This window comes from Artibeus jamaicensis, unplaced genomic scaffold (genome assembly GCF_021234435.1).
Source record: "Artibeus jamaicensis isolate MK-2021 breed Jamaican fruit bat unplaced genomic scaffold, CSHL_Jam_final contig_444, whole genome shotgun sequence".
Taxonomy (NCBI): domain Eukaryota; kingdom Metazoa; phylum Chordata; class Mammalia; order Chiroptera; family Phyllostomidae; genus Artibeus; species Artibeus jamaicensis.
In genome coordinates, this window is record NW_026521831.1 from 1,498,489 (window position 1) to 1,519,177 (window position 20,689).

The window sequence follows — 20,689 nt, forward strand, 5'->3', positions numbered from 1 at the left end:
TTCTCGCCAGTTGTCTTTAATGATTTCGGAGGGGATGCATAAGGTTTTTAAAAAGTTTGTGTGTCAGATTTCCCCCCTTTTGTCACAGGGAGATACTCCTGCATCCCCGGTTGTTCAGATAATTTTCACCCGTGTTTTCCCTGTCACACGTGTGGTTTCATTTTCTTTTTTTTTTAAAGATTTTATTTATTTATCTTTAGAGAGGAAGGGAAGGAGAGAGGGAAAGAAACATCAATGTGTGGTTGCCTCTCGTGAGTCCCCTGCTGGGAACTGGCCTGCAACCCAGGCATGTGCCCTGACTGGGAATCGAACCGCGATCGTGTGGTCCACTGAGCTACACCAGCCAGGTGGTTTCATTTTCTAAGACGCAGCTTCCTGGCCGATCCATGTGGAAGTCGTGCTGATGCGCAGCTTGTGGGGCGGGTCCAGCCTGACCGATCCATGTGGAAGTCGTGCTGATGCGCAGCTTGGGGCGCGGGTCCAGCCTGTCTTCGTCCCTTCGTCCTGTGGCCGGTTGTTCAGGGCCAGTTGTTGGAAAGCTGCCGACTCCCCAGTGTTCTTCCCACACCCGAGACGGCCACGACCCCTGGTCTGACCCCGGGCCCCCTCCTCCTCGGAGATTTCCGAGAGAGTCATCTTTGTTTACTCTCCACAGCACACTCTCCCCTCACCTGTCTGGCGCTGCGCCGTCTCGTCCACCTGTCGGACGCTGTCCCCTCCCCGTCCCGGCGCAGGGCAGTTTTGGACGTTTGTGCCCTGACCCGAGGCCTCTTTCTCGCAGGACTCAAACTCCCAGATCTCCAGGACTCCGTCTTCGAGTACTTCAACGCTGCGCCTCTGGCCCACGACCTGGCGTTCCGCGTGAGTAACTGTCCTGCAGAGGGAGCAGGGACCTGTCGGAGACCGTGCGGTGTCATCCGGCTGCCCGGGCACCGCAAGACTCAGCAGCGCGTCAGCGCCGGACTCTCTGCCTTGGTCACGCTGACCCTGTCGTCAACCCTGCCACCTGACCCGGAGTCGGGTGTGTGGGTGTAGACGCTCGGGTACTGGGAATGCTTGAGGAGAGGCTCCCGGGAGTCGAGTGAAAGTTGGGTCAGCGGGTGTGCAGTGTCTTCAGGGAGGACGTCCGCCCGGCCTCTGCCAGAGCAGGGAGTGCTGCGGGCGTCCTGTGCAGACCCTCCCACTGCCACAGAGGGAGGCTGGGTCGGCAGCAGCCTCCTTTTGGCAACTCCTGCAGGGCTGTGCCGGTGGCTCCGTCGGGGGTGGAAGGAGGCGGCTCCTGAGAAAGTCCTGCCGAGGCACCTGGGGGTGGGGGGTGGGTTCTGTCCTCGGGAGCGTCGTTGTGAAGGGCCAGCCGTGGGGGTGTGGCGGTCTTTCCACTTGTTCCAGAAACAGCAGTGCGCCCCTCGCTAGGAGCCCCACACAGCAGGACAGGTTAAAATCATGGAACCGGAGCTCATTCCTGGGACCTCTGGGAACTCTTTGTTTTTGTGGGTTTTCCCACTTTTTACTGAAAACTTTGCACTTGTGGTGAAGTTGAAGCAACTGTCCGGTGAGCACTGGCACCTCGTCCGGCCTCGTGCCACAAGCATGTCCCTGCTGTCCCCTAGCACACACAGACCTTCCCGGAGCTTGCTGGTGTTGAGCAATGAGCCCCCGTGATGTGGGGCACTTCAGACTGTGTGTCCTGAGGTCCCAGCCACCCTGCCTGACCACGACGTCCTTGTCGTGTGCACAGTGTGGCACTGACCAGCACTGGGTCCAGCCAGAGCTCAGGGCCCCACCGGCTTGTCCTGTTGGAAAGGCAGGGCGCCCCCACCTCCCCTGCCCCTTTGGGTGGGACGTGGGCGTTTTCAGCATGTCCAGACCAGTTGTCCTATGCAGTGTCCAGCAGTTTGGGTCTGTCTGGTGTTCCCTGGGTTAGGTCTGGGCCGGACATCTGGTGGGAGCTCTGCCCAGGAGGGATGCGGACCCCATGCCCCGTGGAAGCTGCCCACCAGGGTCGGCCATGCTGACATTGCGCATTGGTCGAGGAGGGGCAATGCAGGACAGGCCCCCGGGAGCCGTCACTAGCAGCCTTCGCCAGTGGGCTAGTGACTCCTGCCTAGGTCAGTTTTTACAAAACCCACGCAGGTTTGCACGCGTCCTCTGGGTGCACAGCTGTTCCATTCGTCTGCTGAGACGGTTTTGGTGAGATTGGCCGCGTCCGTCCTCCCCTGTGTCCTCCGTGTATAAGAAGCAGGTGCAGGAACTCAGTGGCGCACCGGGCCTCTTCCTCACATTCTGTCACAGCTTCTTGCTGCCCTGGCCTTTTCTGCCACTGCAGGGCCAGACCCCTCTGCGGTGGCCAAAGACTGGGACTGTTAACTGGGGGGCGATGGCCAGGAAAGCAGCGGCTTCTCTGTGATGTCATGGCTCTACAGGTGGCTTCTGGCTGGACCCTCGTCACTGGATGGCGCTGCAGCCTGCAGGGGGGCCGAGGTCGGCCCCCCGTGTTCTGCAGCCAGCGTGTCCACCTTTTTGTGGCTAATTTCCGTCGTTCTTGAACAACGCTGGCTTGAGGAGAGAGGACGTTTACTCAGTGGAGAGCGTTGCCCTCAGCCAGGGTGGGGTCGGACTGGGGACGCCTTTCAGGAGTTTGGCCCCCGCCCACATTCCGTTCATGAGGAAACCAGGCCCTCACACAGGTGGTTACCGGGGGACAGGGTTGCTGTGTCTCCCCACCCTGTCGGCCAGCTGCTGGGGAAGAAGTCAGCCCCTGGTGCCCCTGTGGCTGTGCTCACGGCTCGACGGGGGCGCCTCCTCCCTCAGTTCGCATCCTTCCGATCAGCCAGCAGCTAAATGAAACCAGTGCGGCCGTTCGTGGTAACAATCAGGTTACCTGGGAGAAATTCGCTTAGGCAGTCAGCGTACTTTGTCAGCTGAGTGACCCAGCCTTTCCCTTGTGAAGTTGATTGCAAACCCATCCGGAGCTGGCAGCGTGGTCGTGTGCGGGCTTGCGTGAGCCGCCGGACTAACTGCAGCTGCTGCAGAGTGTTTCTCTGGTCGGGCTGGGTGGGCTTTCCTCTGGGGCACCAGGTACAGCTGTAAATGGGTGCCTTCTGCTCGCTCGTCTGCGTCCCCGCAAAGCGCCAGTGCTCACGATACTCCCGCCCACGGGAACGGGGTTTGAGCATCGGGGGACGTAGTAGTAGGTGGACACAGTAGTAGGTGGACACAGTAGTAGGTGGACGCAGTAGTAGGTGGACACAGTAGTAGGTGGACACAGTAGTAGGTGGACACAGTAGTAGGTGGACACAGTAGTAGGTGGACATAGTAGTAGCCTTCGATGGGGCGGTGTTGGTCTGGTGTCGGGAGTAGTTGTTAAAATATGGCCAATTTTAAGTGGTTTTAGAATGCAGCTTTAGCTTTAGATTAGCTTCAAAGCTTCAGCTTCAGTTGCACATTGGACGATTCATTCGAGTTGTTGCAGCACAGCCTCGCTTCCCTGTCGTAACCCTCCCGGGAAGCCCTTCTGGTTGGAGGCCCGGGGACCTCTGCCAATGTCGGGGTTTCCTCTTGGTCCCGGCAGTGAGGCCGGGAAGCTCTGGCTGCTGTATCTTAAGGCTACAAGGCACAGGCAGAATCACCTGTGAGTGACCTCAGAGGGCCGGCCTTTTCCCCTTCCTTCCCTTTAAATGGGGAGGGGGTGCGGGCTGCGGGCGAGGTGAGGCCAGGTGACCTCCGCCTTTGCCGCTGCCTGGCTGTGCCCGCAGAGTCCACCCAGCCAGCGGCCGCGTGCCAGGCTCAGAACCCACAGTGCACAGTGAGTGGGGCGGGCCGGCCGCCTGGTGCCACAGGGATGAGAACCCGTGCTGGGACCGCAGGTCCTCAAGGAGTGTACTTTTTATTTTTGTTTTTTGGTTTTTATTCATTTTTTAGAGAGGGATAAAGAAAGGGAGAGAAATATCAACGTGGGAAGTACTTCATCGATTGCTCTCACACGACCCCGACTGGGGACGTGGCCTGCCACCCGGGCATGTGCCTGGACTGGGAATCAAACCGCTGACCCTTCGGTTTCCAGGCCGGCACTCAGTCCATGCAGCCACACCAGCCAAGGCTAGGGATGCACTTTTTAAAGAAAGAACACATCATTAGGGTTTGAGTTCTGCAGAATGAACTGCTTTACTCCCGCTCTTTCTTTACCTTTTTTCCTTATAGACCGGCTCAGCCAGTGAGCAAGAAACACAGGCTCTAAAGCCGGAGGTGTCCCAGTCGACGCCCGTGGCCGCAAGCACCGACCAGCAGGAAGTAAGGCTGCTGCCCCTGGACCTGCCTCCAGCCCCCGGGTCTGAGCCCCGTGTGCCTTTCAGTGTCGCTGCTGGTGTGCCAGCGAGATGGGCAGGGTGGGGCAGTGTTGCCACCGCCAGGGGTGTTAAAAATGCAAAGCTGCTCCCTGCGGGCCACTTGGAGAGGGAAGCGGGGCGGCAGTGCTGGGGCGGCGCTCACCTCTCCCCGCCTGTCTCCCAGGACGCAGCTCGGGCTTCGCAGAGGCCGCCCGCCCCTCAGGCCCTCACTCTGGCTGGACCAAAGGTAGGCCGTGGTCTCCCCCGTGGGCCCTCCTGGGTCCTGGAAGGGCACTGCTGCGTGGACGAGGCAGGTGTCCTTCTCGCAAACCCAGCGACTCAGCCCGTCTGCCCTGGTGACAGTTTCTTCCCGGCGGCACACGGTCCGGGCAGTGCTGGGACCCTGTGTTTCCGTCATCACGCCGGTGCTCCCTGAGCGCCTTCTCACTGGGGGATGTCCACGTCCAGCCCAGGCCCCTTTCTCCATTCCCCAGACCCACCTCCCCTCTGCAGGTTGCCGCTCCGCTCTGTGTCCAGTGAGTCTCTTTGCCAGGTTTGTCCCCTTCACCCCTCAGCTCCTAGAGTCGTAGAGACCTGGGCAGCGGCGCCCTCCTCAACATGAACAGAACTGTGCTGAGTGTGCACTTAATGATTGTGCTTTTCCATAAATGTGTCTGGCAATCTGTGCACACCAGTGCACGCAGGCTCAACATAGATCAGAATGTTCCAGGCATCACATGGTCCAAGTCTCAAGCTTAGCTGACGTTTGGCCTGAGATGACTTTATTTCCTTTATCGTAGACATTGGTCTCTGGCAGGCTGTTAGCTGTCCACAGCCAAGCCAACTGGAGTTGAGGCACTTGAGCGTGTCTGAGACTGTCGGGTGGCCTGCCCGGTCAGGGGTCGGGGAGCCTGAACCTTGGGTCCTGGGCTGATCCCTCCTGCCTCCTGCCGGGGTCCCACCACGGCTCTGTTCCCCGACTCTGCAGTGCCAGCCTGCAGGCACCCCGCCCCGAGTTGCACACAGCACCTCCCACCGCCCCTTTCCTAGCAGGGGCGGGGCCTTTCCGGGCCTGTTGTTACAACAGGGCTGCTGCTTGTTTCTTGCACGTCTGTTGGTCTCGAGTAGGAGGGCTGCCCCCAGTGAGAGCTCAGCCCCTAACGTGGCCCTGGGAGGCCCCCCAGAGCCTCTCGGAGGTCAGGGGCTTATTCCAGAGCATGTGGCAGCCCTGCTCCCGCTCACGCGCCCACCGACCTCGTGGTTGTGCTAGACTTCTCTCTGTAGGAAACACATGGTGACGTTTTTTCGGCTCTGGCTCCTTGGGTGGGTGTTAAGTCCGCAGGCATTGGTCTGCATGGCCCAATACCATATGAACCTCAGGGTGAAGCTGCACGTCTCCACCTTTCGAGACGGTTGTGAACTTGACGCCCTTGGCAGAATGCACGCTCACCCCCTGGTGTTCTCCCTGCAGCCCAAAGCGCACCAGTTCGGCATCAAGTCCTTCTCCAGCCCCACGCAGTGCAGCCACTGCACCTCACTGATGGTGGGCCTCGTCCGCCAGGGCTACGCCTGCGAAGGTGAGTGTCTGCCGGCGGTGCCGGGTGCCTTCTCGGGAGGGCAGTGTCCCTGGAGGCAGGCAGGGCTGCGGTGAAGCCTGGTGGTGAGCCGGCTGAGGGCAGCTCCTCCTTCGTCAGCTCTGATGGCGCTCCAGAGAGGCTGGGAGCTGAGAGCTGAGCCCAAACCATGCGGGCGGACACTCTGGTCCGGGGTGACTGAGGCCTCTGTCCGTGACCTTGGCTCATGGACGTACTGTGTGTAGGGGTGTCCAACCTTCTGGCGTCTCTGGGCCGCAGTGGAAAAAGAAGAGTCATTTTGGGCTGCACATTAAATGCACAAACACTAGCAAAAGCTGATGAGTACAGAAAAGGTGTTTTTTTAAGATTTTATTTATTTATCTTTAGAGAGGAGGGGAAGGAGGGAAACATCAGTGTGTGGTTGCCTCCCATGAGTCCCCTGCCGGGAACTGGCCCGCAACCCAGGCATGTGCCCTGGCTGGGAATCGAACCTGTGTGGTTCGCAGGCCCGAGCTCAATCCACTGAGCTACGCCAGCCAGGGCACAGAAAAGGTTTTAAGTAAATTTACGGTTTTGTGCTGGGCCCCATTCATAGCCATCCTAGGCCACATGTGGCCCATGGGTTGGACACCACAGTACACAGTTGCCTTAGAAAATCAGCCACAGCAGAGAGCAAGCGTCTCCTCTTTCCTCTGGAGGAAGCACCCCTCACCGTAGCCACTGTCTGCTTTTTGAGCCTGTGCTGTGCCCTTGCCCCAGGCCAGCGTGGCCCTCACGTTTGGGGATGTGACCCATACAATGCAGGTGGCCAGGTCACGATGCCCAGGACTGCTGGGCCAGAGTCAGCCCTCGGCACCCCCTCGCTGGTCAGTGGGTGGGACTGCTCTGCTGAAGAGCTCTGTGTTCTCGTCATCCATGCTGGCACACGCCTTCCCCATCATTAACCTAAACACGGCCAGCCTGTTGACTGCCTGCCAGAGGCAACCCAGCCTCCCCCAGCCCCGTAAGTCACCGAAACCATCACCCGTCAGATGGGTTTGAAACTTCACCATGTGGGAGAGCAAGAGACCCAGCTGTGTGGCTGTCTTCCACAGCACGTCACCTTGCAGCCTCGCTGTGCCCCGTGGGCACGCTGAGAGGTCGCTCCCACAGCCCCGAGCTGCGGTGGGGAGTGTCGAGGAGCTGCCGCGTGGGGTCCCCGGGGCCTGCCGCAGGCGCGGTTGGCTGACCACGTCGGTTCATTGCAGTGTGTGCGTTCGCCTGCCATGTGTCCTGCCGCGACAGCGCTCCCCAGGTGTGCCCCGTCCCCCCAGAGCAGTCTAAGCGGCCCCTCGGTGTGGACGTGCAGCGCGGCATAGGGACTGCCTACAAGGGCTACGTGAAGGTAGGACCCCCGCCCACCCTGGGGCCCCGGGTCCCGGGACCCCAGACACATATGTGCGGCCCGCCCATCCTTGCCTCCAGGCCGTGCGTCTGACGACGGGGCGCTGGCGCCAGGTGCCGCCTGAAGACCACCGGGCCCTTTTGTCTTTAACTCCCCCCACTGCGGCTCTCCCAGGCTGCCTGTCTGCTGAGGTGTTCGCCTTGTCCCCATGTCCCCTGTTGGGTGTGGAGTGTCCTCCCCAGCAGCGCCTTAACCTTCCTGGCCTAGGCCAGGCACTGGCCACCAGCCTGGGCCAGGCGCGGGGCTGGTCTGTGGGGAGGCCACGCTGTGCAGCAGCGGGAGGGGCCCGGTGTCCTCATGAGCAGGTCCCCCATGGCCTGGCCCTTCAGGGGCTGTTCCCACAGGGTTGGCACTGGCCTCGCTGGCCTAGTGACACAGCACCTCTCCGACTGTAGGTCCCCAAGCCGACCGGCGTGAAGAAGGGCTGGCAGCGGGCTTACGCGGTGGTCTGTGACTGTAAGCTCTTCCTGTACGACCTGCCAGAGGGGAAGTCCACCCAGCCGGGAGTGGTCGCCAGCCAGGTGCTGGACCTCAGGTGTGTGCCTGTCTTCAAGTGCCCACTTGCCGGTGTTCCAGCGAAATGAGAGTCTGTTGCTTGATGACCTTTAACCTCAGTCACACCCCACCCCTCTGTCACCGCGCTGGTCCACGACGGGGACTTCAGGTGTGGGCCAGAAACCACCTGCTCTTCGTAGGTTTGCAATGAACAGTTTGCCAAATGGCTGTGAGACGTAAGAAAACCACATGCTCCCCAAACAAGTAGACAGTATCCAGAGATGTGTTGCGTGTTCTGGTGCCTGACAAGTATCCGGGTTTGTGGCCGCAGCCTTGAGCCTCAGGTTGCGTGAGGGCACCTCTGACCTGTCTGCAGACACTCCGTGGCAGCCAAGCACTCTCCTTCCTTCGTGGCTCTTGACTTTGCTCCCCATTTGTAAAATGGACATGATGGGGGTGGAGGGCGGTTGTGAGAACAACGCATGTTAACAGGCAGGCGTGGTGGGCTCAGGGCCTGGCGTGCAGAGCTGCTGTCGCTGCCGGGCCAGCTCCCTTCCCTCGCCACCCACCCCCAGTGCCACACGGGACGGCACGGGCGAACACTGTGCACACGCTGGTGCCTGCTCGGAGCAGGGCCCGGCCTGGAGCTTCAGTCTCCGGCCCTGTTCTGGGGGCGAGGGATGCCCTGGGAGGCGCCCTGGCGGACAGCCATGTGTCCGAGTCCCTGCACAGCGGCTCCTGCTCCCCATCACCTGGGGCGGGGCAGACAGCGGGGGCCCTCTGTTTTTGGAGAGTCCGCAGGGGGTCCTGCTCGCCCTTGCTGTGTGTGTGTCGGTCGGTGTGCACTGGCCCGGCTGTGCAGAGGCCACTGGCAGACACCCCGGGGCAATGTGCCGGGCTCGAGCCCCAGGTTTGGAGTGGGTCGGAAATGGGGCCCCGTGGTCACCAGAAGGTTTCAGCTTGTCCCTGCAGAGGGACAGCAGAGGGACTGCCGGGTGTAGCCACATGTGGGCCTGCTCAGTGAGGTGGCGAGTCTGTCACCAGCATGGCTGCAAGGAATGGGAGCTGTGTGCTCGGGGTTTGCGGGTTGCCTGTGGGCTCTGCCCGTGGAAGCAGGTTCTGACCCAGGCAGAGGCGCGGGGCCACCTCACGGCACGGGCACGGCCCTGAACACACCCCTCCCCGTGGGGTGGCCGGTCCGGGAGGGTGGTGTCTTTTTCGGCCTGCTGAGTGCCCCGTTTCTCTGCAGGGACGAGGCCCTCTCGGTGAGCTCGGTCCTGGCTTCTGACGTCATACATGCTTCGCGCCGAGATGTTCCCTGTATATTCAGGGTATGGTTCTTTCCTGCGTTTTAGAGACGTTTTGTTAATCATAAAAAATCACAGCACATGGGTGCCCACTCCACACTGCGCTGCCCGCTCCCTGGGGCCCGACCCCCCACAGCACACTGCACCCCAGTCTCTCCAGCCACAGGGTGCCTGAGGCTGGCCCCCCCTGTGACTAGCTGGGCGGGACCTGGAGCATAGCGGGAACACCCTGCCGCCCCCACTCAAGCAGACCTGCTGGGCTGGCCGAGGCAGAGCAGCTCCACCTCCCCACACCCCCAGTTGCCATAGAGGTTGTGGTGCAAGGAGACTGGATCAGGGGAAAGAACTGCCTCACTCCTCTGCCAGGAGCTTTAAACACAGTCAAGTTTGGGCCGGCATCATCGTCACCATCACTGTTGTTAAGCTGCGTCTGCATTCAGACAGCACCTCTAGTGTATGGCACTGAGATCAGCCGTCACCGAGATCAGCCATTGCTGTGCGCCCAGCAGTATCAGCTGAGGCTGTCCCTGTGTCCCTGTGTCGCTGTGTTGGGGGCGCTCTCAGGAGCGGGCATTTGTTGGAGGGAGATTCCTTGTCGGGGCCATGCTCTGGGACTCCCTGCATTAAAATGAGATCCTTCAGGGAAGCAGCTTCAGCACGGGCGTTGCCCGCAGTTTGGGCAAGAGCGGAGATGTCTGAGGCCCCACTAGGGCTGCAGGTGGCCTGGGCCCAGCGGCCCCCTGGGCGCGGCTCAGAGGCCCCTTCGGAACAGGCGCCCGCGCCAGGGCGATGGCGGCCTCACCGGCACTGTGCTGGCCTCCGGTCACTCACGGCTCTTCTCCCTGTCTTGTCTTCCGTCATGAAGGTGACAGCCTCCCTCTTAGGAGCCCCTTCTAAGACCAGCTCACTGCTCATTCTGACAGAGAACGAGAACGAGAAGAGGAAGTGGGTGGGCATTCTGGAGGGCCTGCGCTCCATCCTGCACAAGAACCGCCTGCGGAACCAGGCGGTGCACGTGCCGCAGGAGGCCTACGACAGCTCGCTGCCCCTCATCAAGGCCGTGCTCACGGCCGCCATCCTGGGTATGTGCCGTGTGCCCCGGGCCCCGCCCTGTGGGGCGCAGAGGACTCAGATGTGGGCGCGCCCCCACTGTGCCGGTGTTGGAGCTGGGCGCCCTCCGGGGCCCCACGGAGCAGACCATCTGTGTGCACCACCGCTGATGGGCTTTCTGTTCTCAACAGACGGCGACAGGATCGCGGTCGGCTTAGAAGAAGGGCTGTACGTCATCGAGGTGACCCGAGATGGTGAGTGGGCCCCGTCGGGGACCTTGCAGGGGTGGAGACAGCGTGACTGGGTGGGGGGACTGTTGCCCCCTCAGGGAACTTTATGACAAGGGGGAGGGGCAGCAGCCAGGGAAAAGGGTCTGCAACGAGGTTGGTGTTCGGCAACTGCAGTGTCCCTGGTGGGCCCTGGGGGGGGGCCTCCAACGGGGGTGGCTGCCGCCCACGGGCACAGTGCTGGGTGGGCTGCTGTGTGGCTTCCACTCTAAGGATGGGGCTGAGCGGCTAGGCAGGCTGGGAGAGCGCCCCAGGAATGGGGTCCATTTTGGTCCTGGCCGCTGGCACCTCACTGAGACTTCCTTTACTGGAGATTTTGAAATTTCACTCTCCCCAGTGAGAAAAAGCAGATGCACCCATGTCTCCCCTCTTCACCTCCTGGGCCTTGGGACAGGAGGGTGTTGGGATTGGACAAGGCCTAAGGGGCCCTGCCCCGCTCTGCTCCAGAGAGGACGGTGCCCCTTCCTGACGGCCAGTGTCTCTGCACTTGGCACGGTGTGGAGGAAGGGTGCACCGTCCAGTCCAGTCCCCGCTCCAGTGAGGGTGTTGGGAGGAGTGGGGGACTGTGGGGGCCCAGGGCAGGGCAAGTGCTCTCCTAGTTTGTTTAAGGATCCCGTGAGCTTGGAGACAGTGCTCTGCTCCCCAGCTGCAACCCAGGGGCTGCTGGCCTCAGTGATGAGCAGGCAGGAGGTCTGCCTGGGGGGCCACGAGGTTGCATGTGAGGTAGCAGAGGCCAGGCTGACTGCACAGGGAAGGAGTGGAGGGGCTCCTTAGCAGATGTCTGAGAGCAGGCGCTGCGCTCACCCCCGCCCCCCTGCGCTGGGCCTCACGCCCTGTCCTCCCCGCAGTGATCGTCCGAGTGGCGGACTACAAGAAGGTGTACCAGATCGAGCTCGCTCCCAGAGAGAAAGTCGCTGTGCTACTCTGCGGCCGGAATCACCACGTCCACCTCTGCTCGTGGTCTGCTTTTGATGGCGCCGAAAGCAACGTTGACATCAAGCTTCCGGAAACAAAGGGCTGCCAGCTCGTGGTGACGGGGACACTGAAGAGGAGTGCCGCCACCTGCCTGTTCGTGGCGGTGAAGCGGCTGGTCCTGTACTATGAGGTCCAGCGAACGAAGCCTTTCCACCGGAAGGTCGCAGAGCTTGTGGCCCCCGGCACCGTGCAGTGGATGGCCGCGCTCAAGGACAGGCTCTGTGTGGGCTACCCCTCAGGGTTCGCCCTGCTGAGCACCCAGGGAGATGGGCAGGCTCTGACCCTGGTAAATCCCAGCGACCCCTCGCTTGCATTCCTCTCACAACAGCCCTTTGACGCCCTTTGTGCCGTGGAGCTGGCGAGCGAGGAGTTCCTGCTCTGCTTCAGCCACGTGGGAGTGTACGTGGACCCGCAAGGCCGGAGGTCGCGCGCGCAGGAGCTCATGTGGCCTGCGGTGCCCATTGCCTGTAGTATGTATATGTTTTCTGTTGCCTCCCCCGCCGCTGCGCTGCTCGCCCGTCAGCACGTGCTGGTCCTGCTTCTGTTCGCCTCTGCTGCCTCGGCCGCCAGAGCAGGGGAGCGGGGACGGCGCCGGGAGGGTGGGCCCCGTGGTGCTGCCCGGGGACGTGGTCCTGACTTGGATCCTCGGCCGCCCGGGGTGGACTTGCAGGAGCCTCGGGCCCCTCTCCGCTCGCCTGCCCACGGCGGCCGTCTGTAAACACCTGGTCACGACACGCTGCAGGCAATGGGGTGTAGCAGGAGTGCGGCCCATGTCTGGGCCGAAGTCCCCCCGGGGCAGAGGTCATCTTGAGAGGCAGGAGCTGCTCTGGGAAAGAGCAGAGTCAGCTTGCATCATGCAAGTGGCTCTCTGAGTGCGTGGGGTGCTGGGGGAGTCACGGGGTCCCCGGAGTCGGCCCCCACAGCCCCGCCTTCTGACCTTTCCAAGACCCTGCACTGCAGCACTCCGCAGGCCAGGCAGAGCCAGGGGCAGTGGAAGTGGGGTAATGGGTGGGGGTGGGGGCCTCATTTTCCCTTCATCACCTAAAAGCACAGTCCTTTCATCCCCTATGTTGCTGGGTTTGCCCAGCTGGTCGAGAGCCTGGGGTGTTGGGACCAGGCGCCACCCACCGTTGGCTCTTGGGGCTCAAGGGCAACTTACTAGTCCTTGGCTGGGGCTGAGCAGGCGGCCCAGAGCCAGCTGCTGTGACACCCTGCTGCTTCCCTGCCATACTCCACCGTCCTCGCGGACAGCGGTGCAGGAATACCCTCAGAACCGCTGGCTCCGCCCAGCAGGCCTTTCTCCGCTAGAAAGAGAGTGACTGCAGGGCCCAGGCTCCCGGTGCCTGAGCTGTGGGGCACCTGGTGCCCCCTCCACCTGCACGAGGCCACGCTCCGTGGGTCTCAGGGCCGGTGCGCCGACCCCGCGCACCAGCCCTAAGTGTCAGCTGGGTGCCTGCGTGTGCTCAGCCTCCCCGTCACGACCCCAAGAGGACGCTGGGGCCACAGAGGTGAGGGGATGGTACGAGCCACGGCAGTCAGGTTAACTGCAGACCCGCCCGACTCTGCAGTGCTTTGCAGCCCAAAGATGTCCTCCCGGCTTCCTGCACGTGGAACACCTGTGGGGTTGCGGAAGCGGTGCCGCGCCGCCTGGGAGCCCCGCCAAGACAGGTCCTCCACTCGCGTCTCCACACGTGGGCCTCCGAAGGACGGCCTCGTGTTCGTCCAGGCTTCGCTTCTGAGAGGGCCTGGGGGCCAGCATTAGCGTCCTGCTTGCTTCCTAGTTCCCTGTGCTTTTTTTTTTTCCCTCCAAAAGAAAAGGCCATTACACCGGTCTTTTGGGACATAACAGCCCTGCAGAGGCTTTAAAAGGGCCATCCACGGTCTGTAGCCTGGGGCCTGGTAAAGACCGACTTGGAACCACCACGAGTGGAGGCGCCGGGAACCAGGGTGAGCTGGGGGCAGCCGGGTGAGGCCAAGTGTGACCACGGACAGCATGTGTCCAGTCGTGAGGGGCACAGATGTCCCTGCTGTTTCCTCTGCCGGGCGTCCTTGCTGCTGTTTGCACGTGGGGGCGCCCCCGGCTTCAAAGGCCAGACGGCCCTCAGTCCTCGGGCTCGGTCGTTGGTGCTCTAGGCGGCTTTTCAAGTCACTGAGGACAGGTGCTGTCACTGAGCTTGAGCAGGGAAGCGCTGTCACAGACCCAGTCCCACCTCCTGTGTCGGAGCAGATGACATCCTTCTGGGGCACGTGGGCGGGGCTGCTGCCCAAGAGCTCAGCGCTGGTTTTGTGCTTTTAAGTATTTACTCAGAAGCCTGGCTTCATGGCACCTCTCGCGGAAGGAATTCGCCTCACAGAACGACGCTTGGCCCCTCCCTGGGCCCCTCATGCGTTGAGGCTGCGCGCTCGGTGGAGGCTGCGGCACAGGCGGGTGGAGGCCGAGACCAGCGCTGGTGCCGCGCTGCCGGACGTGCTGCTGTGATGGCAGGGGTGGGAAAGCGCTGACGCCTGGTGGTGTGGTTGGCACTCCTGGGGTGACCGTGGGCAAGCGCCGGTGGCCACCCCTGCCCCCACCTGGGCCCAGGCTGGTGTGGCCCCTGCACCTTCCGGAGGCGCCCAGGTGGCGGGCCTGGTCGCTGCCCTCGGGGCGGGAGGCGCCAGGCCTGGCCGTGCCGCCCCCTCACCTCACTTTGCCCCGCCTGCACCAGGTTGCAGCCCCTCACACGTCACGGTGTACAGCGACTACGGCGTGGACGTCTTTGACGTGCACACCATGGAGTGGGTGCAGACCATTGGCCTGCGGAAGGTGAGGCCCGGGCCTACGCCAGCTTCCTCCCGCTGCCGTCTGCCGGCCACAAGGCGACTGTCCCTCTCTGGTTCCCACAGATCAGACCACTGAACTTGGAGGGGACCCTCAACCTCCTGAACTGCGAGCCTCCCCGCCTGATCTACTTTAAGAGCAAGTTCTCAGGTGAACCCTTCTCTGAAGGCGGAGGGGGTGGGAAGGCCTTCCCGGAGACCACCCCCCCATTTCTGCACAGCCAGGCGTGCACCCACAGGTGGCTGAGCGCGCACCTTCCCGGTTCCTGCAGGAGCAGTGCTGACCGTGCCTGACACTTCTGACAACAGCAGGAAGCAGATGCTTCGGACCAGGAGCAAGAGGCGGTTCGTCTTCAAGGTGCCAGAGGAGGAGCGGCTGCAGCAGCGGCGGTGAGCGCTGCGGCCCCGGCCCTGCTGTGGGCTGCCGTGTCCGAGCCCTGGCTGCGTTCCGTGTGTGTAGATCCCAAAACACCTTCTTTTCCCCAGGGAGATGCTCAGAGACCCAGAACTGAGATCCAGAATGATATCCAACCCGACCAACTTCAACCATGTGGCCCACATGGGCCCTGGTGACGGCCTGCAGGTGCTCATGGACCTGCCTCTGGTGAGCTCCGGCAGGGCGGGGCTCTGTCTGGGGCGTGTAGCGGCTCCCCCCAGCCCGCCAGCAGTCCAGGCGCTCTGAGCAGACCCTCAGCACCTGGCACAGGGCCCTTCCCCCAGCCTGCCGCTTCTGTGGGAGCGCCTGCCAAGGGGCCCTGACGTTGTTCAGTGACTGCTAAGGTTTTGTGACAAAACCAGCGTCAAAAACAACTTCCAGCCCTGGCTGGTGTAGCTCAGTGGACTGAGCTCTGGTCTGCGAACCAAAGGGTAGGCGGTTCAATTCCCAGTCAGGGCACGTACCTAGGTTGTGGGTCAGGTCTCCAGTTGGGGCCACGTGAGAGACAACCACACACTGATGTTTCTCTCCCCTCCCTTCTTTTATTTATTCTTTCTAAAAATAAATAAAATCTTAAAAAGAAAAGTTTTTCGCCCTGGCTGGTGTAGCTCAGTGGATTGAGCACGGGCCTTGAACCCAAAGATCACGGTTCGATTACCAGTCAGGGCACATGCCTGGGTTGCAGGCCAGTTCCTAGCAGGGGCCAGTTCCCATCAGGGGACACAGGAGAAGCAACCATACATTGATATTTATCTCCCTCTATCCTTCTCTTCCATTCTAAAGATAAATAAATAAAAAAATTTTTTTTAAAGTTTTTCTAGATAACATCTTAGTGTGAGCAGGTAACTTTTTTTCTCATTCTTAAATGTGGGTTTTCTGTAGGATTCAACTGGTTTAAAGTTACTATTGCCAGTTCTTAGCTCAAAACGTAGCTGATGTCATTGGGAGAGCCCTCCTGGCCCAGCTGTGGGGGCTGCAGACCAGCAGCCGGCCCGCCTGCCAGGAAGCGCCAGGTATTCTCACACTGTCTTCTCCGCCCAGAGCGCGGTGCCCCCGGCCCAGGAGGAGAGGCCCAGCCCCGCTGCCCCTGGCCTGGCCCGGCAGCCTGTGCCCAGGAACAAGCCCTACGTCTCATGGCCATCGTCAGGTACCGGAGGGGGGGTGCGGGGCTGGGCAGCATGGACTCTGGACGGGCCCTTCAGCTGGAACTCTTCCCTAAGACGAGGGCATCCTTGTGCCCTAGGTGGGTCTGAGCCCAGCGTGGCGGGGCCCCTGAGAAGCATGTCTGACCCCGACCAGGACTTCGACAAAGAGGTGAGGCCTGCCTGGCGAGGGGCCGCGGCCCATGGGGAGGAGCGTCAGAACCCCGGGGTCACTTTTCTCGGAAGATCCTTTCCCTCCCCTGGAGCAGCCAAGGCATGGGGGTGCAGCCGAGTCGCAGCCCGACGACACAGGCCCTGGGCCGCCATGACCAGCCTGTCTGGAGCTCTGCACTCCTGCCTGGGCTGTGCCGAGGGAGGGCAGGCAGGGTGGGCTCCAGCCGTGAACCTGGGGGCAGGGAGGCGTGACCGTCCAGTCCCTTGGCTGGGCCGAGTCTCCACAGCCGAGTGCAGGGCCTCCTTGGAGGCTCTTCCCCGGAGTCCCCTGTGTCCTCTGCCCCATGGCACCAGCCATGGCTGCATGGACAGCCATGCAGGCCATGGGTGAGGCTGGCCCACCCAGGTGCCAAGAGGGCCACAGGGCTCTCCTCCTGGGCGCTGACTGGGGGGCGTCATTGCACAGCTGAGAAATGAGCACTGTCCTAAAAACATCCGGCCAGCTCTCCCTCAGATTCCTCTGTGCAGTTTCACGGCCTTAGATGTCACAGGCCAGGGGTGCGACCTTGTGATACACAGATTAGTAGTGTCCTGCGCCTTGGAGAGCCTTCCCCGTGGCCGCCGCCGCCGGCTTCTGGGGGCCTCAGCTGGGGGCTGCCGTGGGGCACTGGGTTTCCTTCACGTGTCCCAGACCTTGCACTTGCACAGGATGAGGCACAGCTCTCTGGGTGTCTCCGGGTGAGCTGCGGCGAGAGCCCCCCAGTGGGAGACCACTGCCGCCATTGGGGCCGTGACGTGGGGAGCGCTCGGCACTGAGGGCAGCGGCTCACGAGTGCAGGTCTTTGTGCCCTCGGGCACCATGCGTGGGAGGCAGGGAGCTGCATGCCCTGCCCACTGCGCCCGGAAGCCCCCCTAAGCACTGCCAGGATCACGCGTCTTGGCTCTTCCCGGGCCCCGCCCCCTTCCGCCGAGGGACTGGCCGCACCTCCCTCCGAGGCCCCGCCCCCTTCCCACCCACCTCACTGCTGAGCCTGTTTTCTGGTGACTCTCGGAAACTAAGTCACGGTTGTCATCTGTTGCAAATGCTTTTCCCGACACCACTCGTCTCTAGCCCGTCTAATTCTGGGGGCTCCGTCCTACAGAAACGTTCAATCTTTCACGCAGCCCGGCCTGCGGGTCTCTTCAGTTCAGATGAGTCACAGATCTCGCGAGGTCTGTTGGAGGGCCCCGCAGGGTTTCCATTACTGTCTGGCATCTTATCACAAATGTGTGCAAGAGAATGTGTGACGTGCAGTGTGAGGGTGTGTGTGTGCAGGGCCAGAGTCCCTGCTGCGCCTCCGTCACCTGCTGAGGCAGCGTCACCCCCTTCTTAATGTGAGGGCAGCTTCCAGTCGGGAAGTGGCGGTGGGTGTTAACCAGATGCTTGCAGACGTTTTCCGCAGCGACGTTGGTCCCTGTCCCCACCCTGCTGCCATTGTCAGTGGGTCTCCTGAGAACCCGACCCCCCGGTCGGGGTGAGTTGCCCCCGCGTGGCCCACAGATGCGTTTGGTCTGGACATCGTGCTGGTGACCCAGGTGGCCCTCGCTGTCCCCAAGCTGTGCCGGCTGCAGCTCTGCCCTGGGGCATCCGCGTCCCTGGTTACTGTGGTGTGGGGGTGCCTCTCCTGCCACGGTTATAGCCTTTGATGACTTTAGAGGGAGGTCTTGTTTTTTCACTGTTTTACCCTCAATAGTCTTTTGAAATTTTCATACCACCAGAAAAGTTCCAAGAATGAGTGAACAACCCCAGTAAGCTTTACTACCCCATGTGTCCCCGAGAGCAAGGCAGCTCGCCTCACGCCTCCCCGTCCCCTTGACACCCTGTCCATCCCCCATGTCCTGGTGACGTCCCTGGAGCTCTCCGTCCGAGCGCAGGTTCGGGGTGCACGTGGCCTCCCATCTCAGTCGTCAGCCTGTCCGGCCACTGTTTGTTCATGGCTTTGGATTTGTTTTGCCAAGTCTAGTTCTCTTGCAGAACGTCCCTTCATCAGGCTTGTCTGATTTTTAAATTGGGTAAATGGTGGTTCCCCCGCCCCTCTCCAGCCACCAGTCTCCCAGGTGTGTGAGAGTAGCTGTGTGCACTGCACGCACACACGCACACTTCCTGGACTGGCAGGAGGTGGCTGCCATCGAGCCCTGCCTCCGAGCCAGAGCCGGCCCAGCTGTCCAGTTGGGAGCAGGCTGCATGTCCGTGCGGCGTCCCCACGGAGTCCCCCCACACCTCCTCCAGTGCAGGCCCCCGGCCAAGCTCTCCTTGCATTCAGCCACCCCTCCCATCAGGCCCCTCCCCTGGAGTGGGCTCATTTTCTCTCTCCAGGACAACAGTGCTGCTCTCCAACAGCTTCGGGTTTGGGTTTGTCTTGAGATTCAGGTCGTGCGTCCTGGGCTGGAGTTCCTCCCAGGAGACCTAGGGTCCTCAGGGGTGAGGCTGGGTGGCTGTTGGGTACATTCAGTGTTGTGCAGCTGCCAGCTCTGACTGGCACTCCACCCTCCCGTCACCCCAAAGTGAGGCCTCCCCGTAAAGAGTTTCTCCTCGTCTCCCGCCCGCTCACCGGCCTCTTCTCTGTGGAGCTGCCTGTGCTGGGCCTTCCTCGTGGGTGGGGTCGTGCAGCTCGGGGCCTCGCATGTCTGGCTTCCGTCACCGGGCGCCGTGTTCTCAGGGTTCCTTCACGTCGTCGCTTGGTGTTGCAAGTCTTCCCCTGTATGAGACTCCCAGTGTGTGTCCGGTGGTCTGTGGCCCGACTGAGTTGGGCTGCTCCCGCCTTCGGCTGTCACAGAGTGCTGCTAGGAACACGTGTGTGCATGTGTGCGAGCCCGTCTTCACGTCCTCTGGGCATGCACAAGACGACGCTAACTTCTGAGGACCCGCCAGACTTTTCCGCGGCGGCCACACCAGGCCACGTTCCCACCGGCAGTGCACACGGGTTGTTTCTCTGCACGTGCACCAGGACTTGTGATTTTCCTGTTCTTAGCAGTCATCCCAGCAGGCACGTGTCGTGTTGCACTGTGGTTTTGATGTGCATTTCCCTAACAGTCACTGATACTGAGTGTCTTTCTCATGTGCTTGGTGGCCACTCAGAGGGACGTTTGTTCAAGTCCTTGTCCAAGGAGAAAGCAGTGGCCAGCCCCGACCCCCACAAACATGCGCGTCAGGCTGGGTGGCTCGCCCCCCACAGCACAGGCCTGGGTGCGGGGGCTCATGTTGTGCCCTTTCTGTTAACAGCCCGATTCCGATTCCACCAAGCACTCGACCCCTTCCAACAGCTCCAACCCCAGCGGCCCGCCGAGCCCCAACTCCCCCCATAGGAGCCAGCCCCTCGAAGGCCTGGAGCAGCCAGCCTGCGACGCCTGACGCCAGCACGGGGTGTAGAGCCGGGCGCGGCCCCAGTGCCAGTGCCAAGACCGAGCTGACCCTCCAGTGTTGTGCAAGGACACGTAGTATCGGGTGTAGATGTGGAGATGAAGAAGATCTTTATTATAATACGATCAGTTTTATACCACATTGTTCAGGGCAGTAGACCGGAGCCTTCGTCCGCACAGCTGAGAGGCAACGCCCTTCCCTTTGCACTCGAAGGTGCCCAGGGCCGGCCTCGGCCACCTGCTCAGAGACACCAGCAGCGCCCCTCTCCTGAGACTTTGCCAAGCCCGTGGGAGGAGAGGAGGAAGTTGTCTCATGCAGTGTGGCTAGAATTTTGCAGACAGGGGCCAGTGGAGGTTAGTGTGTGGCCTTACTCCTTTAGCCATGGACACAGGTCCCTTGTGAGCGACGCCCGCCCTGCCCTGGGTCCCCTGTGTGAGTCTCTCCCCGGTCACAACCATGGAGCGTCACCAGTATCTACTACTGTGAAGTCAGCTGTGCTGTTCCCCACCCGTTTCCCAGCTCCGCCTCCTCCATGAAAGGGGGAGGACACCCTGCCGCCCGGCCCTGGGCACGGAGCCCGCGAGGAGCGCGTAGATTCTTCAACACTCCCACTCACCGTTCCTCCTGCGGTGCCCGGGTGTGCCCTCATCCTCCCTGTGTCTCGTGGGAGCCGTGGGGCCTGTGGCCTGTCCCTCGAAGGCTTGTGGTCAGCTGGCCAGCGCACAGCTCGTCCTCAACCTAGGACGGGCTGCCCCTGCTGTCCCCCAGTCAATGCCCTCAGAGATGCTGCGGAAGATGGGCACGCACCTTGAGTCAGCACTGAGCAACGGGCGCCACGCCCTGCCCCGCCCCTTCTGCGGGGGCTGGCACCTGCTGGGGGCCTGGTTTTTACTTTTTTAATGTAAGTCTGAGTCTTTGTAATTATTGAATTGTGAGAACATTTTTGAATAATTTACCTGTCAATAAAGCATAAGATGGCAGTTTTAAAGTTCTCAGTGGTTTGTCTGAATAGACTGACCTGTCTCTTGACTGTGTCTGGTCATGTCCAGCAGTGCCTCGTGCTGGAAGTGCCCCAAAGGCAGTAAGGGCCCTTTGGGGCATTTCCTCAGGGGCCACACCAAAGGCACTTGTGCGCATGGGGCTGGACTGGCCCCGGAGCAGGACCTCTCTCCTGCCCAGGCAGTGGGGGTGCCCACCTTGGGGAAAGCTGCGTGGCGACAGCTGACAGTCTGGATCCGCAGAGCACCCTGTCTACCCGCAGGC

The 20,689-nt window shown here is 61.6% G+C and overlaps 1 protein-coding gene across 3 annotated transcripts in view; it reads left to right on the forward strand.

The window, feature by feature from the left end:
* CDC42BPB (CDC42 binding protein kinase beta) overlaps positions 1-19,460 on the forward strand; it is an 81,817-nt gene extending 62,357 nt beyond the window's left edge. For 2 of the 3 annotated variants that reach the window (XM_053665958.1, XM_053665960.1), the window contains 17 exons: positions 782-861; positions 4,201-4,290; positions 4,510-4,572; positions 5,797-5,902; positions 7,147-7,283; positions 7,739-7,878; positions 9,088-9,169; positions 10,011-10,227; positions 10,387-10,449; positions 11,331-11,927; positions 14,163-14,260; positions 14,341-14,425; positions 14,547-14,664; positions 14,761-14,878; positions 15,752-15,857; positions 15,954-16,024; positions 19,289-19,460. In XM_053665958.1, the coding sequence (XP_053521933.1) occupies positions 782-861; positions 4,201-4,290; positions 4,510-4,572; positions 5,797-5,902; positions 7,147-7,283; positions 7,739-7,878; positions 9,088-9,169; positions 10,011-10,227; positions 10,387-10,449; positions 11,331-11,927; positions 14,163-14,260; positions 14,341-14,425; positions 14,547-14,664; positions 14,761-14,878; positions 15,752-15,857; positions 15,954-16,024; positions 19,289-19,417 (2,300 nt within the window). In that variant the 3' untranslated portion in view covers positions 19,418-19,460. The remainder of the gene's footprint in view (positions 1-781; positions 862-4,200; positions 4,291-4,509; positions 4,573-5,796; positions 5,903-7,146; positions 7,284-7,738; positions 7,879-9,087; positions 9,170-10,010; positions 10,228-10,386; positions 10,450-11,330; positions 11,928-14,162; positions 14,261-14,340; positions 14,426-14,546; positions 14,665-14,760; positions 14,879-15,751; positions 15,858-15,953; positions 16,025-19,288) is intronic. The other variant, XM_053665959.1, reaches the window with a different exon arrangement.
* Positions 19,461-20,689: the final 1,229 nt, after the last annotated feature.